Here is a 27,395-nt window from a genome sequence, read left to right as displayed (position 1 = left end):
CTGTGTATAACCACACAACGAAGCATCCAGCAATGACATTGATACATTGTAACACTGCATTCTGAATCCGGAGAAATGTTACGAGCAGTTGGCTGTAGCACAGTGCTCGTTACATGCATTATGCATATTGCCAGGAGGGTCATTTTATTTTATTTTTTTTAAAAGTTTTTTTTGTTTTGTTTCTCAACTCAAGATTTTCAATGTTTCAACAAACCTTCCTTCAAGCCATCCAAGTTCGGGTCTTGAGTTTCACCCAGTTCCTCAGCGGAAACGCCGCTTGAGTCGTCGCATGTCCTACTTTCAAAAATGTTGTTGTTGTTGTTCACTTGGCTGCCGTTTTGCTTCAGAAGCCGAAACACCTCTGCTTCCAGGTCCCTGATCTAGAACGACAGGAGGGGAAGGGAAGGAAAGGCTTTGAGGAATTCTGAAGACCAACCTCCCTACTACCTACCAAACCTGCCGAGGCATCCGTCATGTTACTCACACGTGACTGCAAGTTTTGAACTTCTGCAAGATGAACTTTTTCCATGTCTTCGATTTTCTTCTTCTCGACTTCTTGCCGTTTCATGAAGTCAACCTCCCTGGAATAAGGCAAAAAAAAAATCTAAATTAATTAAACACAACATAAGTAATATATAGAACCATTAAAAGGGGTTTTCCAAGACTTTAAGGGCTCATGCACACGACTTCTGCAAAAAAATACGGATGACGTCCGTGTGCATTCCGTATTTTGCAGAACGGAACAGCTGGCCCCTAATAGAACAGTATGGAAACAGAATGCACATGGAGACCCGTGGAAATGAATGGTTCTGCATACGGTCCGCTAAAAACAAACAAACAAAAAACGGAACGGACATGGAAAGAAAATACGTTCTTGTGCATGAGCACTAATATTGATGACCTATCCACTGGATAGGTCATCAGTATCTAATTGGATAACAGAGATTACACGCCGCAAGTGTGAAACCAGCCTTAGGCCTCATGCACACGACCGTTGTGTGCATCCGCGTCCGTTCCGTCATTTTTCATAGTTTAGCGGAGGTCCCATTCATTTCTATGGAGCTGTGAAAAAAAACTGATAGTCTTCTGTTTTTTCTCCACGTCCGTGATTCCAGTCCGTAAAAAAAATATAACCTGTCCTATTCTTGTCAGTGGAAAATGGAGGACGGACCCATTCAAGTTAAGTCAGGCGGCCGGATCTAACGTGCCACAGGTATGAAAGTAGCCTAACTCAGTGAGTAAAAATCTCGGAAAACTCCTTTGACCGGTATATATGACATCTTGACCCGTACAGTTCTTTGGCTCAGCATACTTTTAACTATTTAAACTGCAGTGATTTCAAGATACCCAATGTCTCTACTCCATTCACATCCAGAGCTGCACATAACGTTCTGGTGGTAGCTACAGTCAAAACTGTAAAAAGACTGCAGTGAACGCTCAGTTTCCTAGTGTGCAGTGCACAATGGTGGGCTGAGGCTTTACACGCTGTGATGGTTTAAAAGGATACAAGGAGGTTTGAGGTCATGCAGTGGATATAATGGGAAAGTAAGACATGTTGTAACTTAGAGGATTTGTTCACTTTTGCAATAATTTGTATTGGTCCAATGCATCTAAAATAAAATGACATAACATCTCACCACTTTGTACCTACAGCTCTTCAGACAACCTTACTGTATGTGTCTCCATGGTAACAGACTACAAACACACCTGCTGTAGTCTGATCCTGCAGTCATATTCCCTTCCTTTTGCTTTCTTCCTGCTAATACTGACCTCTTCTGGCCAGTTTATGCAACTACATGAACACCACAAAATTGACTAATGACTGGACAGCCATGATGCAGGTCGTCTCTGAGATCTGTTAGTGCCTGGGAGTGTTGTGACTTGTATATATCTTACTTTTGTTGGAAATCCTTGATTAACTTCTTGGCCTTGTTGTACTTCTTCTCCAGAGCCTGGTACTGACTCTGAGTCTCTTTCAGGTGCTCGTTGACTGTATGACACAAAGTCTGAGCCTCGATCCAGTAACTTTCCAGCTTCATCATCCTATCTTTGTTCTCCTCGATGTTTTGCTGCAGCTGAGTCTTTTCCAGTTCCCACCTCACTTTCTCATTCTCTGCCGCTTTCAGCTGAAGAACAGGAAAAACCATTATACAAGAGCTAATCCTACAGAGCAGTACTTAATGACACCGCTATCTATCTATCTAAAATATAGAATGAGGCAGCACTCCACAAATAATGAAAAATGGTGGACCACTTTATTCACCCAACTTGCAACGTTTCTCAAGCAACAACCTACAGTCTGGAGGGATTGCACCCACAATATCTTTTTGACTAGTGCTATTGTTTTTTTAAATTTACATAGCTATCTAAGGGTACTTTCACACTAGCGTTATTCTGTTCCGGCATACAGTTCCGTCAAAAGGGCTCTATGCCGGAAAAGAACTGATCAGGCATATCCCAATGCGTTCTGAATGGATAGGAATCCGTTCAGTTTGCATCAGTATGCCTTCCGTTCAGTCACTGTCAGGCGTTTTGGGCAGCATGTTGCGGTATTATCTCCGTCCAAAATGCCTGATCAGTCGCCGGAATGCGGGATCCGGCATTCATTCCCATTGACTTGCATTAGTGCTGATATGGCATTGCAAAACAACTGAAGGACGGATCCGCGCAGACCGGGAAAACTGGGAAAAAGACTGCAAGACGGATCTGTCCATCCACATGACAAGCGGAGATACGGATCCATTCTTGCAATGCATTTGTAGACGGATCCGCACCCGGATGACACACTGTCAATTGTCACACTGATCGGCGGATTCCGGCAGGCAGCTCCGACGACGGAACTCTCTGCCGGATCACACTAACGCTAGTGTGAAAGTACCCTAATCTATCTATATCTATCTCTATATCTAATATCTATCTAATCCAGGCATCCTCAAACTGCGGCCCTCCAGCTGTTGTAAAACTACAATGCCCTGCTGTAGGCTGATAGCTGTAGGTTGTTCGGGCATGCTGGGAGTTGTAGTTTTGCAACAGCTGGAGAGCCGCAGTTTGAGGATGCCTGATCTAATCTATCCAAATAGAAAAAAGGCAGCACTCTCCAAAAATAACGGTCTTTTATTCACCCAAAATGGATCAATTTGTTATTTTTGTCTATCTCATATCTATCTATCTATCTTCTATCTATCTATCTTCTCATATCTATCTATAATCTTCTATCTATCTAATCTATCTACCTATCTATCTATCTAAATCGCAAAAAGGCAGCACTCTCCAAATATACAAAAAAAAGTTATTTTATTTACCCAAAATGGGTAGCATTTTTTCTTTTCTATCTATCTATCCATCAGATATGCCCCAAATGGACCAAGACATGGGATAATTATGGCCTCTGCAGGGTAAATCTAGAATTACCCTGGTCCCATACAGTAAATAGGCGCTCATGTAGTACTATGATTACTCTCCACGCAGGCTCATGACGCTCATATTCCGTAAATTTGAATGGACATTTGTTGTCCAACGCTTTTAAAGTCCTTCATCTTGAATCCCATCTTGTAGATATTTGGGTTTCTGACTTTTGAGTCGCACACTATGGGCCAGGATTTATCATTACACTTACATCTTACTCCACTTTTACATATGTCCAAAGTCACTTTCTTTTGGCAAAGTCAGATTTATTAATGGTCCTTTAATACTGTGATAAATGTGGTTTGACGGTAGCAGTTTATCCTTCAGTAAGCGGCTTTACAAAAAAGTTGCATGTTCTATTCAAAAGTCGCATAAGATAAGCATGGTCCTCACTGGAGTGAAATGGCGCAATTTTTTTGTGCAATTTTTTTTGTGCAATTTTTTCCGACTTTTTCAGATTGTCACAATAGTAAATCTGTCAGGAGATTCATTTACATAAGAAAACACACCCACTTTCAGAAAAATGGCGAGCATAGCACAGAGCCAAAAAGTCGCACATTTTTGCACAGTTTTAGCAATTGCGCAAATATTTGCCACTTTTTCACTCCATTATTTTGACTGGAGCTAATGATAAATCTAGCCCTATGTATATGATTGATTCTATAAGTTTAGAAGTTAATGCACTTCTCTGAGTAAATTACCAGTCTCCTTACAGGCTGCAACTGGTGTGTGCAGTGACCGGATGCACTGGGAGCTATCGCTGGGAGCTATCGCTGTGTCACAATGTCTACTCCCGCTGCGCCGCATCATTAAAATGTTCCCACAATTGGCCCTTTTCGCAGCTGAGTCTCCATGTTCACACAAACAAGCCCCTGCCTCCATTGTGCGCGCTGACGAGAGGGAGAATGGATAATTGCAGCCTTACCTTTGTTTTCAGCTTCTGGATTTCAGCTTCGGTGACGGCATGCTTAATCTGCAGCTGCAAGGAAATAAAGGGAAAGAAGGAGTCAGAAGGGGAGGATGGCCGCGTGTTGGGTACGGCTGGATCGCCGAGGGGAAGCGCTGCAGTGCAGTAGGTTGTAAATTAAAACGTCTCGCTGCAAAAAGAAAGAAAAAACAAACAAACGACACAGTGTCAGTCTTCAGTTATGGATCAGACAGCCGCCTTGTAAGAGCAATCTCCCACGTCAACCATAAAAACATTGAGTGGAGTCCAACCTGCCGCCATGAGATAAAACCATCAACATAAACAGAGACGACAGTCTGCAGCAGCCGGAGTGAGTCATCCCACGGTTACATAACGCCGGGCTGAGGGATCGGCTGCCTCCCCGCTGCTGCCACTTTACAGCCAGCTACTGACAGTGCCAGGAATACAGCAGCACCACAATGGCTGCTGTTATTACATATGTGGGGGGTCCGACTAAACTGCTATCGCTCAGACCCATTATCAAAAATACCTAAAGACCTCCCGTGTGTCACCTACCTATAAATATCTCCAGGGTATGAGAACACAGTTGTGTTCAAAATAATAGCAGTGTGTTTAAAAAACTGAATAAAGCTCAAAATCCTTCTAATAGCTTTTATTTCCATACACACAAATGCATTGGGAACACGACACATTATATTCCAAATCAAAACATGAAGGAAACTATATCAAAGTTGTGTTGTTCCTCTAAAAAAGAAACGAAGAAAAGTGAATATTAGACTGTTCAAAAAAAATAGCAGTTTGTATTCTTCTTTACAAACTCAAACATTCACTATATAAACTGAAAAATGTCTGAAGATGTTTCTTTCCTTTGAATCACTAATATTTAGTTGTATAACCGCTGTTTCTGAGAACTGCTGGACGTCTGTGTTGCTCGGAGTCACCACCTTCTGCCCCTGTGACCAGGTATTCAGCCCAGGATGATTGGACTACATTACACAGTTCTTCTCCATTTCTTGGTTTTGCCTTAGAAACTGCATTTTTGATGTCACCCCACAAGTTTTCTATTGGATTAAGATCCGGGGATTGGGCTGGCCACTCCATAACGTCAATCTTGTTGGTCTGGAACCAAGATGTTGCACGTTTACTGGTGTGTTTGGGGTCGTTGTCTTGTTGGAACATCCATTTCAAGGGCATTTCCTCTTCAGCATAAGGCGGCCTGACCTCTACAAGTATTCTGCTGTATTCAAACTGATCCATGATCCCTGGTCTGCGAAAAATAGGCCCAACACCGTAGTATGAGAGACATCCCCATATCATGATGCTTGCCCACCATGCTTCCCTGTCGTCACAGTGCACTGTGGCTGGAATTCAGTGTTTGGGGGTCGTCTGACAAACTGTCTCCGGCCATTAGACCTAAAAGGAACAATCTTACTTCATCAGTCCACAGAATGTCTCTTTAGGCCGGTCAATGTGCTCTTTGGCAAATTGTAACCTCTTCAGCACTATGTCTTTTTATTTAAAGAGGACCTTTCACCGATTATTACACTGTGAACTAAGAATACAGACATGGAGAGCGGCGCCCGGGGATCTCACTGCACTTACTATTATCCCCGGGCGCCGCTCCGTTCTCCCGCTATGCCCTCCGGTATCTCCGGTCACTAAGTTATGGTAGGCGGAGTCTGCCCTTGTTCTTCTGTAGCGCTGGCCATCACATTGCAGAGCTCACAGCCTGGGAGAAAAATAACCTCCCAGGCTGTGAGCTCTGCGCTGCGATTGGCCAGCGCTAGAGCAGAACAAGGGCAGACTCCGCCTACCATAACTTAGTGACTGAAATCTCCGCCTACTATAACTTAGTGATCGGAGATACCGGAGGGCATAGCAGGAGAACGGAGCGGCGCCCGGGGATAATAGTAAGTGCACTGAGATCCCCGGGCGCCGGTCTCCATGTCTGTATTCTTAGTTCACAGTGTCATAATCGGTGAAAGGTCCCCTTTAACAGTGGGACTTTGCGGGGGCTTCTTGCAGATAGCTTGGCTTCACATAGGCGTCTTCTAATTGTAACAGGACTCACAGGGAACTTTACACCTTCTTTGATCTTCCTGGAGCTGATTGTTGGCTCAGTCCTTGCCATTTTGGCTATTCTTCTATCCATTCGAATGATAGTTTTTCGCTTTCTTCCACGTCTTTCAGGTTTTGGTTGCCATTTTAAAGCATTTGCGATCATTTTAGCTGAGCATCATTTTCTCTACTTCTTTATATGTTTTCCCCTCTCTAATCAACTTTTTAATTAAGGTACGCTGTTCTTCTGAACAATGTCTGGAACGACCAATTTTCCTCAGAATTTCAAAGAGAAATGCACTGTAACCAGCATGTACAACATTTGCTGCCTTCCTTCCTTAACCACCTCCGGACCGCCTAACGCAGATGTGCGGTCCGGAGGTGGCGGCCCTGCGCAGAGTCACGCATATACGCGTAATCTCGCGAGGGCCGGGATTTCCTGTGAACGCGCGCACACAGGCGCGCGCGCTCACAGGAACGGAAGGTAAGCGAGTGGATCTCCAGCCTGCCAGCAGCGATCGCTCGCTGGCAGGCTGGAGATCTGATTTTTTTAACCCCTAACAGGTATATTAGACGCTGTTTTGATAACAGCGTCTAATATACCTGCTACCTGGTCCTCTGGTGGTCTCTTTTGTTAGGATCGACCACCAGAGGACTCAGGTAGCTCAGTACAGTCGCACCAAACACCACACTACACTACACCCCCCCCCCCCGTCACTTATTAACCCCTTATAAACCCCTGATCACCCATGATCACCCCATATAAACTCCCTGATCACCCCCCTGTCATTGATCACCCCCCTGTCATTGATCACCCCCCTGTCAGGCTCCGTTCAGACGTCCGTATGATTTTTACGGATCCACGGATACATGGATCGGATCCGCAAAACGCATACGGACGTCTGAATGGAGCCTTACAGGGGGGTGATCAATGACAAGTGGGTGATCACGCATATAGACTTCCTGATCACTTCCCTGTCATTGATCACCCCTCTGTCATTGATCACCCCCCTGTAAGGCTCCATTCAGACATCCGCATGATTTTTACGGATCCACTGATAAATGGATCGGATCCGCAAAACGCATATGGACGTCTGAATGGAGCCTTACAGGGGGGTGATCAATGACAAGTGGGTGATCACGCATATAGACTTCCTGATCACTTCCCTGTCATTGATCACCCCTCTGTCATTGATCACCCCCCTGTAAGGCTCCATTCAGACATCCGCATGATTTTTACGGATCCACTGATACATGGATCGGATCCGCAAAACACATACGGACGTCTGAATGGAGCCTTACAGGGGGGTGATCAATGACAGGCGGGTGATCACCCATATAGATTCCCTGATCACCCCCTGCATTGATCACCCCTCTGTCATTGATCACCCCCCTGTAAGGCTCCATTCAGACGTCCGCATGATTTTTACGGATCCACTGATACATGGATCGGATCCGCAAAACACATGCGGACGTCTGAATGGAGCCTTACAGGGGGGTGATCAATGACAGGGGGTTGATCACCCCATATAGACTCCCTGATCACCCCCCTGTAAGGCTCCATTCAGACGTCCGCATGTGTTTTGCGGATCCGATCCATGTATCCGTGGATCCGTAAAAATCATACGGACGTCTGAATGGAGCCTTACCAGGGGGGTGATCAGTGACAGGGGGGTGATCAGGGAGTCTATATGGGTGATCACCCCCCTGTCATTGATCACCCCCCTGTCATTGATCACCCCCCTGGTAAGGCTCCATTCAGACATTTTTTTGGCCCAAGTTAGCGGAAATTTTTTGTTTGTTTTTTGTTTTTGTTTTTTCTTACAAAGTCTCATATTCCACTAACTTGTGTCAAAAAATAAAATCTCACATGAACTCACCATACCCCTCACGGAATCCAAATGCGTAAACATTTTTAGACATTTATATTCCAGACTTCTTCTCACGCTTTAGGGCCCCTAAAAAGCCAGGGCAGTATAAATACCCCACATGTGACCCCATTTCGGAAAGAAGACACCCCAAGGTATTCGCTGAGGGGCATATTGAGTCCATGAAAGATTGAAATTTTTGTCCTAAGTTAGCGGAAAGTGAGACTTTGTGAGAAAAAAACAAAAAAAATCCATTTACGCTAACTTATGCAAAAAAAAAAATAATTTCTATGAACTCGCCATGCCCCTCATTGAATACCTTGGGGTGTCTTCTTTCCAAAGTGGGGTCACATGTGGGGTATTTATACTGCCCTGGCTTTTTAGGGGCCCGAAAGCGTGAGAAGAAGTCTGGGATCCAAATGTCTAAAAATGCCCTCCTAAAAGGAATTTGGGCCCCTTTGCGCATCTAGGCTGCAAAAAAGTGTCACACATCTGGTATCGCCGTACTCAGGAGAAGTTGGGCAATGTGTTTTGGGGTGTCATTTTACATATACCCATGCTGGGTGAGAAAAATATCTTGGTCAAATGCCAACTTTGTATAAAAAAATGGGCAAAGTTGTCTTTTGCCAAGATATTTCTCTCACCCAGCATGGGTATATGTAAAATGACACCCCAAAACACATTCCCCAACTTCTCCTGAGTACGGCGATACCAGATGTGTGACACTTTTTTGATGCCAAGGTGGGCAAAGGGGCACATATTTCAAAGTGCACCTTTCGGATTTCACCGGTCATTTTTTACAGATTTTGATTGCAAAGTACTTCTCACACATATGGGCCCCTAAATTGCCAGGGCAGTATAACTACGCCACAAGTGACCCCATTTTGGAAAGAAGACACCCCAAGGTATTCTGTGAGGGGCATGGCGAGTTCCTAGAATTTTTTATTTTTTGTCGCAAGTTAGTGGAATATGAGACTTTGTAAGGAAAAAAGAGAAAAAAAAAAAATCATCATTTTCCGCTAACTTGTGACAAAAAAAAAAAAATTCTAGGAACTCGCCGTGCCCCTCACGGAATACCTTGGGGTGTCTTCTTTCCAAAATGGGGTCACTTGTGGCGTAGTTATACTGCCCTGGCAATTTAGGGGCCCAAATGTGTGAGAAGTACCTTGCAATCAAAATGTGTAAAAAATGGCCTGCAAAATCCGAAAGGTGCACTTTGGAATATGTGCCCCTTTGCCCACCTTGGCAGCAAAAAAGTGTGACACATCTGGTATCGCCGTACTCAGGAGAAGTTGGGGAATGTGTTTTGGGGTGTCATTTTACATATACCCATGCTGGGTGAGAAAAATATTTTGGTCAAATGCCAACTTTGTATAAAAAAATGGGCAAAGTTGTCTTTTGCCAAGATATTTCTCTCACCCAGCATGGGTATATGTAAAATGACACCCCAAAACACATTCCCCAACTTCTCCTGAGTACGGCGATACCAGATGTGTGACACTTTTTTGCTGCCAAGGTGGGCAAAGGGGCACATATTCCAAAGTGCACCTTTCGGATTTCACCGGTCATTTTTTACACATTTTGATTGCAAAGTTCTTCTCACACATTAGGGCCCCTAAATTGCCAGGGCAGTATAACTACCCCACAAGTGACCCCATTTTGGAAAGAAGACACCCCAAGGTATTCTGTGAGGGGCACGGCGAGTTCCTAGAATTTTTTATTTTTTGTCGCAAGTTAGTGGAATATGAGACTTTGTAAGAAAAAAAAAGAAAAGAAAAAATCATCATCATTTTCCGCTAACTTGTGACAAAAAATAAAAAGTTCTATGAACTCACTATGCCCATCAGCGAATACCTTAGGGTGTCTACTTTCCGAAATGGGGTCATTTGTGGGGTTTTTCTACTGTCTGGGCATTGTAGATCCTCAGGAATCATGACAGGTGCTCAGAAAATCAGAGCCGTTTCAAAAAGCGGAAATTCACATTTTTGTACCATAGTGTGTAAACGCTATAACTTTTACCCAAACCCTTTTTTTTTTGCCCAAACATTTTTTTTTGATCAAAGACATGTAGAACAATAAATTTGGTGAAAAATTTATATATGGATGTCGTTTTTTTTGCAAAATTTTACAGCTGAAAGTGAAAAATGTCATTTTTTTGCAAAAAAATCGTTACATTTTGATTAATAACAAAAAAATTAAAAATGTCAGCAGCAATAAAATACCACCAAATGAAAGCTCTATTAGTGAGAAGAAAAGGAGGTAAAATTCATTTGGGTGGTAAGTTGCATGACCGAGCGATAAACGGTGAAAGGAGTGTAGTGCAGAAGTGTAAAAAGTGCTCTGGTTATGAAGGGGGTTTCAGCTAGCGGGGCTGAAGTGGTTAAATAAGGGCAATAATTGCCACCTGTTTTTCAAAGAATGAATGACCTCACTCATTGAACTCCACACTGCTATTATTTTGAACATGCCCCTTTCAATAAGTGATTGAATTACACAGAATTAGCAGCATGCATGTCATGACTGTTGGGTCTGTTGGATTTCTATTACTCTACTACACCTGCTAGTAAATGATTTGCCATGCAGAAATATAATTTCTACCAAAAACAGTGATTAATCAGGTTAGAGATGTCTGACTGCTATTATTTTGAACACAACTGTATATATGTGTTTATAGCCTCCCCTCCGACAGAAACAGCCCCTACCCATACAGGTCTAGTCATGGCAGCCCACTTCCCATAGTAAAGGACTAGCCCCCCAATAATTATTACAGCAGCCCCCGGTTCTGAAATAATCCCCGAATGCCCCCTTCGTTCCTTATCCATTAGTCACAGCAGTCTACAACTTTTTCCCTATCTCCACTCTTCACACAAACGTCCCATGAGATGAGGCTCCTGCTTCTCGCACCCAGTCTTGCCTCCACCTCTTCCAGGGATGCTCCCAGCTCAGACATTGATGGCATATCAGTAGGATATCCCACAAATGTTAGATAGGTGCAGGTCCCACCTCTGGGACCTGCTTGAACGAAGCCCCCCAAGTTAGAGCGGCTGTGAATGTGCAACCACCATGGGAGTTTATAAAATTAACTGAGCGCTGGCTCGGCTATTTCCGGCAGTCGTATAGCAGCAAAAAGGGAGGTGGCCACGTTTGTGCGGCTTGCTCTCCATTCACTGCTATTAGAGAGTGTATAAAATTAGCAGGACTTACAGGACTTGCGGATGTAGTAGAGTTAACAACACACATGATTTATGAGACGTGTTATCTAAACTAAATGCGTTAAGCAAACACCTTCAATTGCTTTTCAATGGCTTTTGTCTCAAAATAACGCGATGAGTTAAGAAATTTGAGTTAAGAGATTGTGTGTTAACCCTGCTACATATGTAAGTAGAAGAAGCAGGGCTCACAGGCTTTCTCCATCAGTAGGCATAGGTAGCAGGACTGACAGGCTAGTGAACAGGGGAAGCAGTTCTAGCAGGCATTCTCAATCAATGAGCAGGGATGCAGGGCTCACAGGCTTTCTCTATCAGCGAACAGCGTAAACAGGACTCACAGGCTTTCTCTATCAGCGAACAGGGAAAGAGGACTCACAGGCTTTCTCTATCAGCGAACGGGGAAACAGGACTCACAGGCTTTCTCTATCAGCGAACGGGGAAACAGGGCTCACAGGCTTTCTCTATCAGCGAACAGGGAAACAGGACTCACAGGCCTTCTCTATCAGCGAACAGCGGAAACAGGACTCACAGGCTTTCTCTATCAGCGAACAGCGGAAACAGGACTCACAGGCTTTCTCTATCAGCGAACAGCGGAAACAGGACTCACAGGCTTTCTCAATCAATGAGCAGGGATGCAGGACTCACAGGCTTTCTCTATCAGCGAACAGCGTAAACAGGACTCACAGGCTTTCCTTATCAGCGAACAGCGTAAACAGGACTCACAGGCTTTCTCTATCAGTGAACAGCGTAAACAGGACTCACAGGCTTTCTCTATCAGCGAACAGGGAAAGAGGACTCACAGGCTTTCTCTATCAGCGAACGGGGAAACAGGACTCACAGGCTTTCTCTATCAGCGAACGGGGAAACAGGACTCACAGGCCTTCTCTATCAGCGAACAGCGGAAACAGGACTCACAGGCTTTCTCTATCAGCGAACGGGGAAACAGGACTCACAGGCTTTCTCAATCAATGAGCAGGGATGCAGGACTCACAGGCTTTCTCTATCAGCGAACAGCGTAAACAGAACTCACAGGCTTTCTCTATCAGCGAACGGAGAAACAGGACTCACAGGCCTTCTCTATCAGCGAACAGCGGAAACAGGACTCACAGGCTTTCTCTATCAGCGAACAGCAGAAACAGGACTCACAGGCTTTCTCTATCAGCGAACGGGGAAACAGGATTCACAGGCTTTCTCTATCAGCGAACGGGGAAACAGGACTCACAGGCTTTCTCAATCAATGAGCAGGGATGCAGGGCTCACAGGCTTTCTCTATCAGCGAACAGCGTAAACAGGACTCACAGGCTTTCTCTATCAGCGAACAGGGAAAGAGGACTCACAGGCTTTCTCAATCAATGAGCAGGGATGTAGGACTCACAGGTTTTCTCTATCAGCAAACAGCGTAAACATGACTCACAGGCTTTCCTTATCAGTGAACAGCGTGAACAGGACTCACAGGCTTTCTCTATCAGCAAACAGCGTAAACAGGACTCACAGGCTTTCTCTATCAACGAACAGCGTAAACAGGACTCACAGGCTTTCTCTATCAACGAACAGCGTAAACAGGACCCACAGGCTTTCTCTATCAGCGAACAGGGAAAGAGGACTCACAGGCTTTCTCTATCAGCGAACGGGGAAACAGGACTCACAGGCTTTCTCTATCAGCGAACGGGGAAAAAGAACTCACAGGCCTTCTCTATCAGCGAACAGCGGAAACAGGACTCACAGGCTTTCTCTATCAGCGAACGGGGAAACAGGACTCACAGACCTTCTCTATCAGCGAACAGCGGAAACAGGACTCACAGGCTTTCTCTATCAGCGAATGGGGAAACAGGACTCACAGACCTTCTCTATCAGCGAACAGCAGAAACAGGACTCACAGGCTTTCTCTATCAGCGAATGGGGAAACAGGACTCACAAGTTTTCTCAATCATTGAGCAGGGATGCAGGGCTCACAGGCTTTCTCTATCAGCGTACAGCGTAAACAGGACTCACAGGCTTTCTCTATCAGCGAACAGGGAAAGAGGACTCACAGGCTTTCTCAATCAATGAGCAGGGATGTAGGACTCACAGGTTTTCTCTATCAGCAAACAGCGTAAACATGACTCACAGGCTTTCCTTATCAGCAAACAGCGTAAACAGGACTCACAGGCTTTCTCTATCAACGAACAGCGTAAACAGGACTCACAGGCTTTCTCTATCAACGAACAGCGTAAACAGGACCCACAGGTTTTCTCTATCAGCGAACAGGGAAAGAGGACTCACAGGCTTTCTCTATCAGCGAACGGGGAAACAGGACTCAGAGGCTTTCTCTATCAGCGAACGGGGAAAAAGAACTCACAGGCCTTCTCTATCAGCGAACAGCGGAAACAGGACTCACAGGCTTTCTCTATCAGCGAACGGGGAAACAGGACTCACAGACCTTCTCTATCAGCGAACAGCGGAAACAGGACTCACAGGCTTTCTCTATCAGCGAATGGGGAAACAGGACTCACAAGTTTTCTCAATCATTGAGCAGGGATGCAGGGCTCACAGGCTTTCTCTATCAGCGTACAGCGGAAACAGGACTCACAGGCTTTCTCTATCAGCGAACGGGGAAACAGGACTCACAGGCTTTCTCAATCAATGAGCAGGGATGCAGGACTCACAGGCTTTCTCTATCAGCAAACAGCGTAAACATGACTCACAGGCTTTCCTTATCAGTGAACAGTGTAAACAGGACTCACAGGCTTTCTCTATCAGCGAACAGCGTAAACAGGACTCACAGGCTTTCTCTATCAACGAACAGCGTAAACAGGACTCACAGGCTTTCTCTATCAACGAACAGCGTAAACAGGACCCACAGGCTTTCTCTATCAGCGAACAGGGAAAGAGGACTCACAGGCTTTCTCTATCAGCGAACGGGGAAACAGGACTCACAGGCTTTCTCTATCAGCGAACGGGGAAACAGGACTCACAGGCCTTCTCTATCAGCGAACAGCGGAAACAGGACTCACAGGCTTTCTCTATCAGCGAACGGGGAAACAGGACTCACAGACCTTCTCTATCAGCGAACAGCGGAAACAGGACTCACAGGCTTTCTCTATCAGCGAATGGGGAAACAGGACTCACAAGTTTTCTCAATCAGTGAGCAGGGATGCAGGGCTCACAGGCTTTCTCTATCAGCGTACAGCGGAAACAGGACTCACAGGCTTTCTCTATCAGCGAACGGGGAAACAGGACTCACAGGCTTTCTCTATGAGCGAACAGGGGAAACAGGACTCACAGGCTTTCTCTATCAGTGAGCAGGCGAAGCAGGACTCACAGGCTTTCTCTATCAGTAAACAGGGGAAACAGGACTCACAGGCTTTCTCTATCAGTGAGCAGAGGAAGCAGGATTTTTGATATGAGTAGGTGAGTAAAGCAGGACTATTTTTACATAAATATACTGTATCAAATCACAGAAAATGATATACCCCCAAGCTCAGTGTTTTCCCTTCTATAAGATCACAGATCACACTATATATGACTGTAGCGTTTGCATCATTTTTGAAGCTTTAAGGACTTATGCACACGGTTAAAAAACTGACGGTACTCTGAATGTATGGAGGTATCACTGTACTTATGGCACTTGAAGGATCTTTACAGAACTCATCGTGCCACCATACAGCCTTCATGACATGTGAAAGTTCAGACAGAAAGGAAAACAGACTAGCAGAGTATTTCTGGAAGGCTGCTATGGGTTTGTGAAGAGGGTTGAGTTCCAGTTGTCCCCTGCCCCATGGGCACTGTGGGTCTACACAGTAACTCTCCTGGTCAGAGACAATGGTCTCTACAACATAAGGGAAGACAGGGAAGAAAACCAGAGCCTGGCCCATAATGCACCGGGACGGGGGGGGGTGGCTATTGCCAATATTTTGGTTCTCTATATATTGAGCAGTGCCGGGCTGGTTGAAGCATTAGTCACCAAGACCATACAGCTGCATCAAGAAAAGGTCCTTGAACATAAACTAACTGTGGCACAGGCCTAATAATCCTATAATAAGATGCTTTTGTTGGCGATCCATGCCTGTTCAGAGCTATTCTTATTCCTCTACTCTTCTGTCTCATTTTTTAAGGAAACACAGTAATTTCTATGTGCGCTCTGTCTGAGGGAGCAGATAATTACAGTATTTATATGTACTTTTCAATTTAGCAGTACTTGGGAGCAGCGCGGAAACGCTTGCACAGATAATATAACGACATGAGAGATTTTTATTTTGTGGACTTTTTTTGGACCTTATATTTGACATAAGTGGGATTGACATTAGTTTAGTGCGTTATAGTCCTCCAATACATCCATACGTCTTAGGTTACATGCACACGAGCATATTTGGGGTCAGCGTCCGATTAGCATTTTTGGCACATTGCACATGGACACATTCATTTCCATGGGTCCGTAAAAAATACGGACAACACACGGGAATTATCTTATCCTGTACTGATCCTGAGTTACATCCAATATTATTTTTCAGAACAGCACTTAACATTCTGCTGGTGCAGTCACTGTGTACATACATTACTTATCCTGTACTGATCCTGAGTTACATCCTGTATTATACCCCAGAGCTGCACTCACTATTCTGCTGGTGCAGTCACTGTGTACATACATTACATTACTTATCCTGTACTGATCCTGAGTTACATCCTGTATTATACCCCAGAGCTGCACTCACTGTGTACATACATTACATTACTTATCCTGTACTGATCCTGAGTTACATCCTGTATTATACCCCAGAGCTGCACTCACTATTCTGCTGGTGCAGTCACTGTGTACATACATTACTTATCCTGTACTGATCCTGAGTTACATCCTAAATTATAATCCAGAGCTGAACTCACTATTCTGCTGGTGCAGTCACTGTGTACATACATTACATTACTTATCCTGTACTGATCCTGAGTTACATCCTGTATTATACCCCAGAGCTGCACTTACTATTCTGCTGGTGCAGTCACTGTGTACATACATTACATTACTTATCCTGTACTGATCCTTAGTTACATCCTGTATTATACTCCAGAGCTGCACTCACTATTCTGCTGGTGCAGTCACTGTGTACATACATTACATTACTTATCCTGTACTGATCCTGAGTTACATCCTGTATTATACTCCAGAGCTGCAATCACTATTCTGATGGTGCAGTCACTGTGTACATACATTACATTACTTATCCTGTACTGATCCTGAGTTACATCCTGTATTATACTCCAGACCTGCACTCACTATTCTGCTGGTGCAGTCACTGTGTACATACATTATAATTACTTATACTGTACTGATCCTGAGTTACATCCTGTATTATACTCCAGAGCTGCACTCACTATTCTGCTGGTGCAGTCACTGTGTACATACATTACATTACTTATCCTGTACTGATCCTGAGTTACATCCTGTATTATACTCCAGAGCTGCACTCACTATTCTGCTGGTGCAGTCACTGTGTACATACATTACATTACTTATCCAGTACTGATCCTGAGTTACATCCTGCATTATACTCCAGAGCTGCACTCACTATTCTGCTGGAGCAGTCACTGTGTACATACATTACTTATCCTGTACTGATCCTGAGTTACATCCTAAATTATAATCCAGAGCTGAACTCACTATTCTGCTGGTGCAGTCACTGTGTACATACATTACATTACTTATCCTGTACTGATCCTGAGTTACATCCTGTATTATACTCCAGAGCTGCACTCACTATTCTGCTGGTGGAGTCACTGTGTACATAAATTACTTATCCTGTACTGATCCTGAGTTACATCCTGTATTATACTCCAGAGCTGCACTCACTATTCTGCTGGTGGAGTCACTGTGTACATACATTACATTACTTATCCTGTACTGATCCTGAGTTACATCCTGTATTATTCTCCAGAGCTGCACTCACTATTCTGCTGGTGCAGTCACTGTGTACATACATTACATTACTTATCCTGTACTGATCCTGAGTTACATCCTGTATTATACCCCAGAGCTGCACTCACTATTCTGCTGGTTCAGTCACTGGGTACATACATTACATTACTTATCCTGTACTGATCCTGAGTTACATCCTGCATTATACTCCAGAGCTGCACTCACTATTCTGCTGGTGCAGTCACTGTGTACATACATTACTTTTCCTGTACTGATCCTGAGTCTATATAGTACGAATAGCATCATGTCAGTAAATTTCCAGATAACGTTTGACCATGTGCTGTTTTTCTTACCTCTTTAAATTTGTGAGCTAGTTTTGTTGCATCCAGGTCTGAAGAAAACACTTCATCGCCTTCTGGAAGATCAAAAACCTCAATGGCCATTTCTCTTCCTGGGATGACTGGCCCCACATCTTCATCCTCCTCATCAGTGGCGTATTCTCCAGTCTGTAAGACGAACAATAAGATGACATTACACAAGCACGGTCTGGGTGAGAACATACTGGAGCAGATTTACTAACATGTCTAACATTTAGGCTACATTCACCCGACCGTGGTGAAGCTGTTCCTGTGTGGTGGACTGCAAACCGTGGATCCCAAAAACACGAGCACCGTCCTTGTGAACTGCGGTGTGGACTCATTGACTTGAATGGGTCCGCAAGATATGGCAAAAGTAGGATATGTCCTATTTTTTGTGATTCGTAGGCACAAAAGGGCTTCCGGTCCGTGCCTCCACTCCCATGTCCGCAACACGGTTCTTTCACAAAAATGTTATATAATAGAGAATGGTTTAATCAGCAAATTTCTAAATCCCTTTTTTTATTTTTTATTATGAATAACCACTATAGAAGTTTCCTGAGAAGCTATAAGATTCCAACAGAACAAGAGCATTGCATTAATAAGTGCACCCCGCGTTCTTTTATCTTCTGTAACTCACACGCCCGAGCCTGTCAGCCAAATAATAGGGGACACGTGGGTGATCAGAACACGACGCTGCGGAAGAAAACACACTCAGAGCACAAGTTATGTCATAATTGTTTCCAAAGATGAAAGGACCGTTCTTCAAACCCTATGAGATGCTGACAGCTATAATACTGCTTCAAGGGGAATGTGACAACTCTAACAAAACAGCAACGTGCCGAACAGATGGAGGATAATATCCAATATTTGTTTCCTGCTGATTCGGGTTGAGAATGTGATCTGTGAGAGAAGTACTAGATGTTAGTAATCTGATAAACCACGAGTTACTTCAGTGATGTCACCAGATATTACTAGTAATCTGATAAACTACGAGTTACTTCAGTGATGTCACCAGATATTACTAGTATCTGATAAACTACAAGTTACTTCAGTGAGGTCACCAGATATTAGTGATCTGATAAACTACAAGTTACTTCAGTGATTTCACCAGATATCAGTGATCTGATGAACTATGAATTACTTCAGTGATGTCACCAGATATTACTAGTAATCTGATAAACTGAGTTACTTCATTGATGTCACCAGATATTAGTGATCTGATAAACTATGAATTACTTCAGTGATGTCACCAGATATTACTAGTAATCTGATAAACTATAAGTTACTTCAGTGATGTCACCAGATATTACTAGTAATCTTATAAACTACGAGGTACTTCAGTGATGTCACCAGATATTACTAGTATCTGATAAACTACAAGTTACTTCAGTGAGGTCACCAGATATTAGTGATCTGATAAACTACAAGTTACTTCAGTGATGTCACCAGATATTACTAGTAATCTGATAAACCACGAGTTACTTCAGTGATGTCACCAGATATTACTAGTATCTGATAAACTACAAGTTACTTCAGTGAGGTCACCAGATATTAGTGATCTGATAAACTACAAGTTACTTCAGTGATGTCACCAGATATTACTAGTAATCTGATAAACCACGAGTTACTTCAGTGATGTCACCAGATATTACTAGTAATCTGATAAACTACGAGTTACTTCAGTGATGTCACCAGATATTACTAGTATCTGATAAACTACAAGTAACTTCAGTGATTTCACCAGATATCAGTGATCTGATGAACTATGAATTACTTCAGTGATGTCACCAGATATTACTAGTAATCTGATAAACTATGAGTTACTTCAGTGATGTCACCAGATATTAGTGATCTGATAAACTATGAATTACTTCAGTGATGTCACCAGATATTACTAGTAATCTGATAAACCACGAGTTACTTCAGTGATGTCACCAGATATTACTAGTAATCTGATAAACTACGAGTTACTTCAGTGATGTCACCAGATATTACTAGTATCTGATAAACTACAAGTTACTTCAGTGAGGTCACCAGATATTAGTGATCTGATAAACTACAAGTTACTTCAGTGATGTCACCAGATATTACTAGTAATCTGATAAACCACGAGTTACTTCAGTGATGTCACCAGATATTACTAGTAATCTGATAAACTACGAGTTACTTCAGTGATGTCACCAGATATTACTAGTATCTGATAAACTACAAGTTACTTCAGTGAGGTCACCAGATATTAGTGATCTGATAAACTACAAGTTACTTCAGTGATGTCACCAGATATTACTAGTAATCTGATAAACCACGAGTTACTTCAGTGATGTCACCAGATATTACTAGTAATCTGATAAACTACGAGTTACTTCAGTGATGTCACCAGATATTACTAGTATCTGATAAACTACAAGTAACTTCAGTGATTTCACCAGATATCAGTGATCTGATGAACTATGAATTACTTCAGTGATGTCACCAGATATTACTAGTAATCTGATAAACTATGAGTTACTTCAGTGATGTCACCAGATATTAGTGATCTGATAAACTATGAATTACTTCAGTGATGTCACCAGATATTACTAGTAATCTGATAAACTACAAGTTACTTCAGTGATGTCACCAGATATTACTAGTGATCTGATAAACTATGAGTTACTTCAGTGATGTCACCAGATATTACTAGTAATCTGATAAACTATGAGTTACTTCAGTGATGTCACCAGATATTAGTAATCTGATAAACTATTAGTTACTTCAGTGATGTCACCAGATATTAGTAATCTGATAAACCACAAGTTACTTCAGTGATGTCACCAGATATGAGTAATCTGATAAACTATAAATTACTTCAGTGATGTCACCAGATATTAGTAATCTGATAAACTATGAATTACTTCAGTGATGTCACCAGATATTAGTAATCTGATAAACTATAAGTTACTTCAGTGATGTCACCAGATATTACTAGTGATCTGATAAACTATGAGTTACTTCAGTGATGTCACTAGATATTACTAGTAATCTGATAAACTATGAGTTACTTCAGTGATGTCACCAGATATTAGTAATCTGATAAACTATTAGTTACTTCAGTGATGTCACCAGATATTAGTAATCTGATAAACCACAAGTTACTTCAGTGATGTCACCAGATATGAGTAATCTGATAAACTATGAATTACTTCAGTGATGTCACCAGATATTAGTAATCTGATAAACTATAAGTTACTTCAGTGATGTCACCAGATATTACTAGTGATCTGATAAACTATGAATTACTTCAGTGATGCCCACCAGATATTAGTAATCTGATAAACTACAAGTTACTTTAGTGATGTCACCAGATATTAGTAATCTGATAAACTATAAGTTACTTCAGTGATGTCACCAGATATTACTAGTGATCTGATAAACTATGAGTTACCTCAGTGATGTCACCAGATATTCATATACTGATAAACTAACAGTTACTTCAGTGATGTCACTTGGGGAGGACTTTATAACTACAGAGGGGGCACTAAAGAGGCCATTATACCTGCTGGTGGCACTATGTGGGTGGCGGGCTTTATAACTACAAGGGGGCTTGGGCACTATAGGGGGCATTATAACTTGTGTGGGTACTACCGAGGCATTATAACTACTGGGGCGTTATAGAGCTGCATTATAGCTTTATTACTACTTGGTGCACTAAGGTGGGATATTATTATCTGGCACGATATGGATGGCACTATTACTAACTCTTGGGAAGCAGTATTATCATTGGGGGCATTGTAGGGGGTATTATTACTAATGAGAGCACTCTGGGACTTTTATATAATATGGGGGGGTCTATATGTAAGGCAGTTTAGTTTCAGCAGTATAGTGTTTGGGGGCATTGGGGAGTACAGCGGGCACAGAATGCATTTTTTTTTATGTTTTTTTTTTTGTCCAGTAATTGTTGAACTTGAGAACAATGGATGTCTATGGAACACCAGAAAATACAGCTACCTCCTACCCATCATAATCTTTCTGTTTCACAAGTAATTGTGTGACTGACTTTTTATACCCTTTAACCTAGAAGATTATTTCTAATGTTCCTTATATGTTCCTTATCTACTGGCTTACATGTCTCCATGGTGTATCTGTGAACTTACTATGTATCCCTCAGTTTTTTTTTCGTTTTTTTAAATAAAAAATGTAAAAAAATAAAATAAAAATGAAAATGAGGCAAAAACGTTGCAGCCAGAGTATGCAGCAAAAAAAAACAAAAAAGATTGCTGATCAAAGAGAAATTGAACTGGAAGGAAACTGGCACTAATGGAAATCATGCTTTAATCCCAACAGACTTCCAGTCAACATCTTTAGGTGGAGTTTTATGCATTAAAAAAAAAAAAAAAAAAACGCCAGGAAAAAGAAAATGCAACAAAAGTTAGCTGAGAAGCGGCCATGGTGCCGCAAAAATTGTGCAGTTCTACAAGCCACGCCGGGAATCAGATTACTCGCTAAAAATGGATTGACCGCGCAGTCAATGATTTTTTAATGTCTATGATTTTTTTATGTTTTGCAGTTTTCAGGACCGCACGGTTCTGTCCGCAACGCGACCGTTTCTCAGCCGCTGTATGGCCATGACTTGTGGCCGTACTCTCAGCGTCAAGCTAACGATTGCTACATCTGCAGATGTTCTTCGAACCTTGTAGTATTGACCATTAAACAGCAAGGGGCGAGGGGGGGGTGCTCCAAAATCCTACCCTAATGCATTTGTAATTGGCGCAGCCCTTACTACTATGTCATTTATGAAAAAGCATAAAAAATAAAAACAAAAAAAAAAAAACAACAAGCCGATTCCGTTCTCTTCTGATCTGCTGGAGGATGAAAGCTGCATTCTGAAGACTTCGATGATGAATGGGGAAGCAAAGCTTTGGAGACACCAAATGTGAGGGAGCAGACCGCCTGATACCGAGCACCTGTCTCATTGCCATTCCATGCACTGCTGCCGTGTAATTTGATTATCTGCTGTAGGAAATATTTAATACTGCTATTTATATTGGTGACGCGCTCCGGAGATTTAATAGTCTGTTTTTTATGGAAGCCGAGGTGGCTGATCCGAGAGAAATTAGAGCGGAGGCTTCAGAGCGGCTTCGGGAGTATTCCCTGGGGCGGTATTTGGAGATGCTACATCCAGGTCGTTGTGTGCGCAGAAAAACAATCACTCGGGGAACTCGCAGCGGAATGGAGCAGAGAGTGTGCAGTATATAATTATATAGTCAACCTGTCGATGGCAGGTCTGATGAAAACTGCAAATGTGTGCCAAGGCTTTGAGGAAACAAAGGAAATTGCCAAAAACTAAAGAAACAGCATGAAGGGTCTGCCTGCCAGAAAGCTCCCGACCCATCAAGTCTATTACATCCACGGCATTTTTGATTCATTTCTGTAGGACTACTGAAAATAGCTGAGTAAGCGCACTTGGCTATTTCCTGCACCGCCATGCAAGTGAATGGAGAGAGCCACAAACATGCGCGGACTCCTCTCTATTCCGCCCTGTTCCTGAGATAGGAGTGTGTCCCAAAAGTGACTCTATGGCTCCTACTGGACATTTATGGCATTATGACGCTGTGCACTCCGGGCGCCAGGCCTTAGTTGCATCAACTTACCTTTCCATCAGGGGTGCGGCCGACACTCCATCGTTCCGCGCTGCTCTGCGCCTGATGTCACACAGCTCGTCAGGCCACGGCGTGCGCACGTCAGAAGGTCAGTGCAGTGCGGGACCATGGACGTGCTGTGGAGTGTCCGGAGGCCCCCTGCTGGAAAGGTGAGTATTCAGAGCGCAGCGAGAGACCACGGAGCGGGAGTAACAGCAAGCGCTTCACTCCCGCTCCGTGGTCACGTGACACAAACAAATCCTCGATGCAAAGAATTTGCATTGAGGATTTTTTGTGTCGAATTACTCGATTTAGGGTACTTTCACACCCCCATTGACTATAATGGGGACGGGGGCGGCGCAGTACGGCAGTGCACGGCGAAAGGCTGCCGGACTAAAAGTCTTGCATGTCCGACTTTTTAGTCTGGCGGCCTCTGACCGCGAACTGCCGTACTGCGCCGGAGCGCCGCCCCGTCCCCATTATAGTCAATGGGGATGGAGCGGCGGTCCAGCGGTACGGCGAAACAGTGGAAGGACGCATCCGACAGGGTGAACATCCTGCCGCAAGTGTAAAAGTACCCTAAGTCGAGTACTCGTTGCAGCCCTAGTGCTACCTACAGGATGGAAACAAAGCAGACGGATTGGTTTACATGGTGAAAACGGGTTAAGACAGAGTCCAGATTGAAATAGGAAAAAGCAGGTGGAGGCAATGGCATGAGAGCATCTATTAAATACCATCGTAATCTCAGAAAACCCCTTTAAACGTTCATATGGGACTAACCCTTTAAGCGCTAGCCAGTTATCTGGCAATTGACTCTGGACAAAAAAGTGGACCACAAGCAGAAAACATAGGAGGACATTTACTGAGGCCAGTGTTTTGTATGCCAGTCTGAATCCCTGTCTCTTAATAATTGTGGCAAATGTCTAAAAGTCCGTGCTCCAGAGCTGAAATCTACACCAGCAACAGAACTGGTGCAGACTTCAGGTATAATCTACTACAGTTTCCTCTTGTAGATTAACAATAAACGTGCTGGGTCGGCTATGCCCGGCCCCACCGTGCCCACTTTTTGGAAAGGTGGCAAGGGCCGTACAAAACCAGTAAAACATTTTGAGATGCACCAAACTTTACCAATGTGCACACTTATTTCATCCCCCGCTACAGCAGCCAAAACAGGCCAGGCCATCGTTATAATATCGCTGGGTATCCGACGCCTGGCATCCTTCCCCCCGCAGCCGTTTGATCGGGGCGGGACGCTGCGCCTCTTCACAGTTTACGTCCATGTGCATGGTTTTACTTGCACGCTGTCTACTTGGTGGTGGTGCAGGAGATCACAGCTTTGTTCTCTTTGCTTACTTTGGACAAAAACTGCAAAATTCTACACCACAGCTACTAATTTGAGGGTGTGCATGTAGACGGCTCTATGTAAAAATAATAGTAATAAAAATAATAATAATTACCGTAATTAATTCCTCTAATCCAGTAGATGGCCACTAATTGGACCCTCAAACTAGAGGTACACTACATGCCCTCAAGTCTTGGTACCCAGTCCAAGAAGAAGAATGGGTGATTGGTTGAGACTTCTGCTGCATAGACGTAATAGACGGTCAAACTTCTGACCTGCTGAGAACTGTCTCGCCCATCTGCTTCATTACACATTTTCCATTTTCATTTTTTACTCCCTGCCTTCCCGGAGCCATAACTTTTGAAATTTTCTGTTCACGCCACCGTATGAGGGCTCGCTTTTTGCAGGACAAGTGGTACTTTCTCATCGCACCATTTTCTATTGCATACTATACAGACACAACATATGAACGGATGTGAAGTTGTTGGTGGATCCCACCAAAATGTCTGGGATCCACCAACAGCTTTCTATTGTCTAAAAGACAGATAAAAAAAAAAAAAAACACAGATTAGGACAATTGTCACATAAAATAAAGTCCTCAGCAGCAGAACAGATATGACAGAAATGAGTAGTCCAGGCGGCGTCCCAGCTGGGGCCGGTTCATCTGCAGTTCATGCTACCTCGAGCCTGGAACCGGGCCAGAACCGTACAGAAGGGAGAGGACATAATAAATAAAACACATAAAATGTCAGAAAGATCTAGACGTGCTCCATCTATGCTACAGCATGAAGCCTGCCCTGCATACACAACGATGACATGAAGCCCCCCCCTATAACACTGGCTCCACAGTCACCCCACATACTACTCTGCATCCTTGTAATATATCGCCATAACTTTATTGCTATTTTCATTTATTTGATTTTTTTCGTTTGTAAGTAAAAGCGGTTCTCGGACACCATCGGCAAGTTGCTGTTACCTGATCTCATATTATTACTGTGTCTCTCTATGTAGTATTATGACCACTGCAGCTCCCTAATAACACATGCCTATCGAATGGCAATCTGACAAAGGGGTTTGCCTCATGAAGACAACCCCCCCCCCCCCCTGTCTATAAAACCTACTAGGGCATATGGGGAAGTCCACCACTCGTGAACCCCCTCTATGAGAAAAAAATGGAGAACTGCTCTGTAAGAGTGCCTCCCAGTTTGTCAGACTGGAGCCATTCTTATATTGCATATAGATAACTGCCATGTAATACCACATGTCCCCTGCAGAGGTCACCTAAGAGTAATCAGTTCTTTGTGCCAGGATCGGTACCAAGGCAAACAGGCTATCACTGCCTCTAATGAAATCTGACATTAAAGAGACTTTACAGATTTTACAGTAATTAAGATTTCTTACTCACCTGCTCCGCGCCGCCACAGTCCTACACACTGCCTCCATCTTCCAGTCCCTCTGTGGGTCACTTGCACCGCTCCAGCCAATGACTGGCTTCAGTGGTGACGTGCCTCTGCTTGTGGCCACATCACTGATGAAACTTGTGGCCATGTCCACGCGCTGCCGGGTGTAAACAGTACGGGGACCAGAAGATGGAGAGGGCAGGCGCAGTGCAGAGGACTGGAGCGGCGTGGAGCAGGTAAGCACAATTTTTCTATTTTGCAGGAACTTGTTAAAAAATCTTAATTACTGGGAAACCCCTTTAATGAGTCTGGCTGTTCGAAGCATTTACACGAGACACTGAAAGTACCGCAAACAACACCTAGCCAGCTTGTTGATAGTTTCTCATGAAAAAAAAAACCCAGCAAAAAAAAAACCTAAATTAACCAATGCACAATACAGAGGTAGAGCTTGGTTGATGACAGTACCTATAATACAATACAGTCATGTGCTTAAGACCTAAGGGAATACATTTTAACATATGTCACAAAGCAGAATCCCTGTACAAACAGCTTTATTTACAGCCATTCCTTTTTTTTTTTTTTTTTAATCATTCTGTGCTTTTTTGGTCCAGAAATGTGCTGATTAATATCTTAAAAGGCTAGTCATTGAGCTAACTAATGACACAGTATACAGTAAGATCCTAAGCTCCCCCTAGTGGTGGCTGCATGCAGACCGAATCGATTTTTTGAGCCAAGGACATAAAGGGATTGTGGAATTCTGCATAAAAAGTAAAACGAATAAATTATGTAAATAATGTAAACTTTCATAAAAAAAAAAAATAATAATTATTTTTCTTTTACATCATCATATTCTGACCTCCATAACCTTTTTTATACTTAAGTCTACTGAGCTGTATATGGGCTCATTTTTTGCGGGACAATCTGTAATACCATATTGGCGTGTACGTGACTTTTTATAACTATTTTATAACTTTTTTTGGGCAGGATAAGCAATGCAAAAATGGCAAATCGGCCATTTTGACCCTTTATTCAGTCACGCCATTATGGGCGTTTTTGGTCGCAGCGATATCCATGATGTTTATATTTATTGCTATTTAGGTATTTATTTTTTAGTTTATACGGAAAGGTGGGTGATTTAAACTTTAATTTTTTTATTTAACTTTTTTTTAATTAGTTTTATGTGATGATTTTGAAGCTCATATGTAAGCCTATAAATTATATTTAAAAATTTTCATTTTGTACTGTCAGGGATTTTTAAAATGGGTTTTGGAATGAAAATTGCTCATTTCTTATCCATAATAAGAATTGCAGCATGAACACT

At 43.1% G+C, this 27,395-nt stretch overlaps 1 protein-coding gene across 2 annotated transcripts in view; it reads right to left on the bottom strand.

Moving 5' to 3' along the window:
• The window catches only part of PPP1R9A (protein phosphatase 1 regulatory subunit 9A), a 218,122-nt gene that overhangs the window by 53,177 nt on the left and 137,550 nt on the right, over positions 1-27,395 (bottom strand). For both annotated transcript variants that reach the window (XM_044293015.1, XM_044293017.1), the window contains exons 7-11: positions 17,709-17,861; positions 4,331-4,384; positions 1,897-2,126; positions 485-581; positions 215-380 (exon numbers count right to left, since the gene is read on the bottom strand). In XM_044293015.1, coding sequence (XP_044148950.1) covers positions 215-380; positions 485-581; positions 1,897-2,126; positions 4,331-4,384; positions 17,709-17,861 — 700 coding nt within the window. The remainder of the gene's footprint in view (positions 1-214; positions 381-484; positions 582-1,896; positions 2,127-4,330; positions 4,385-17,708; positions 17,862-27,395) is intronic.

Source organism: Bufo gargarizans, chromosome 5 (assembly GCF_014858855.1).
Source record: "Bufo gargarizans isolate SCDJY-AF-19 chromosome 5, ASM1485885v1, whole genome shotgun sequence".
In the NCBI taxonomy this organism is placed as follows: Eukaryota; Metazoa; Chordata; class Amphibia; order Anura; family Bufonidae; genus Bufo; species Bufo gargarizans.
This window is presented reverse-complemented; position numbering and strand designations above follow the sequence as displayed.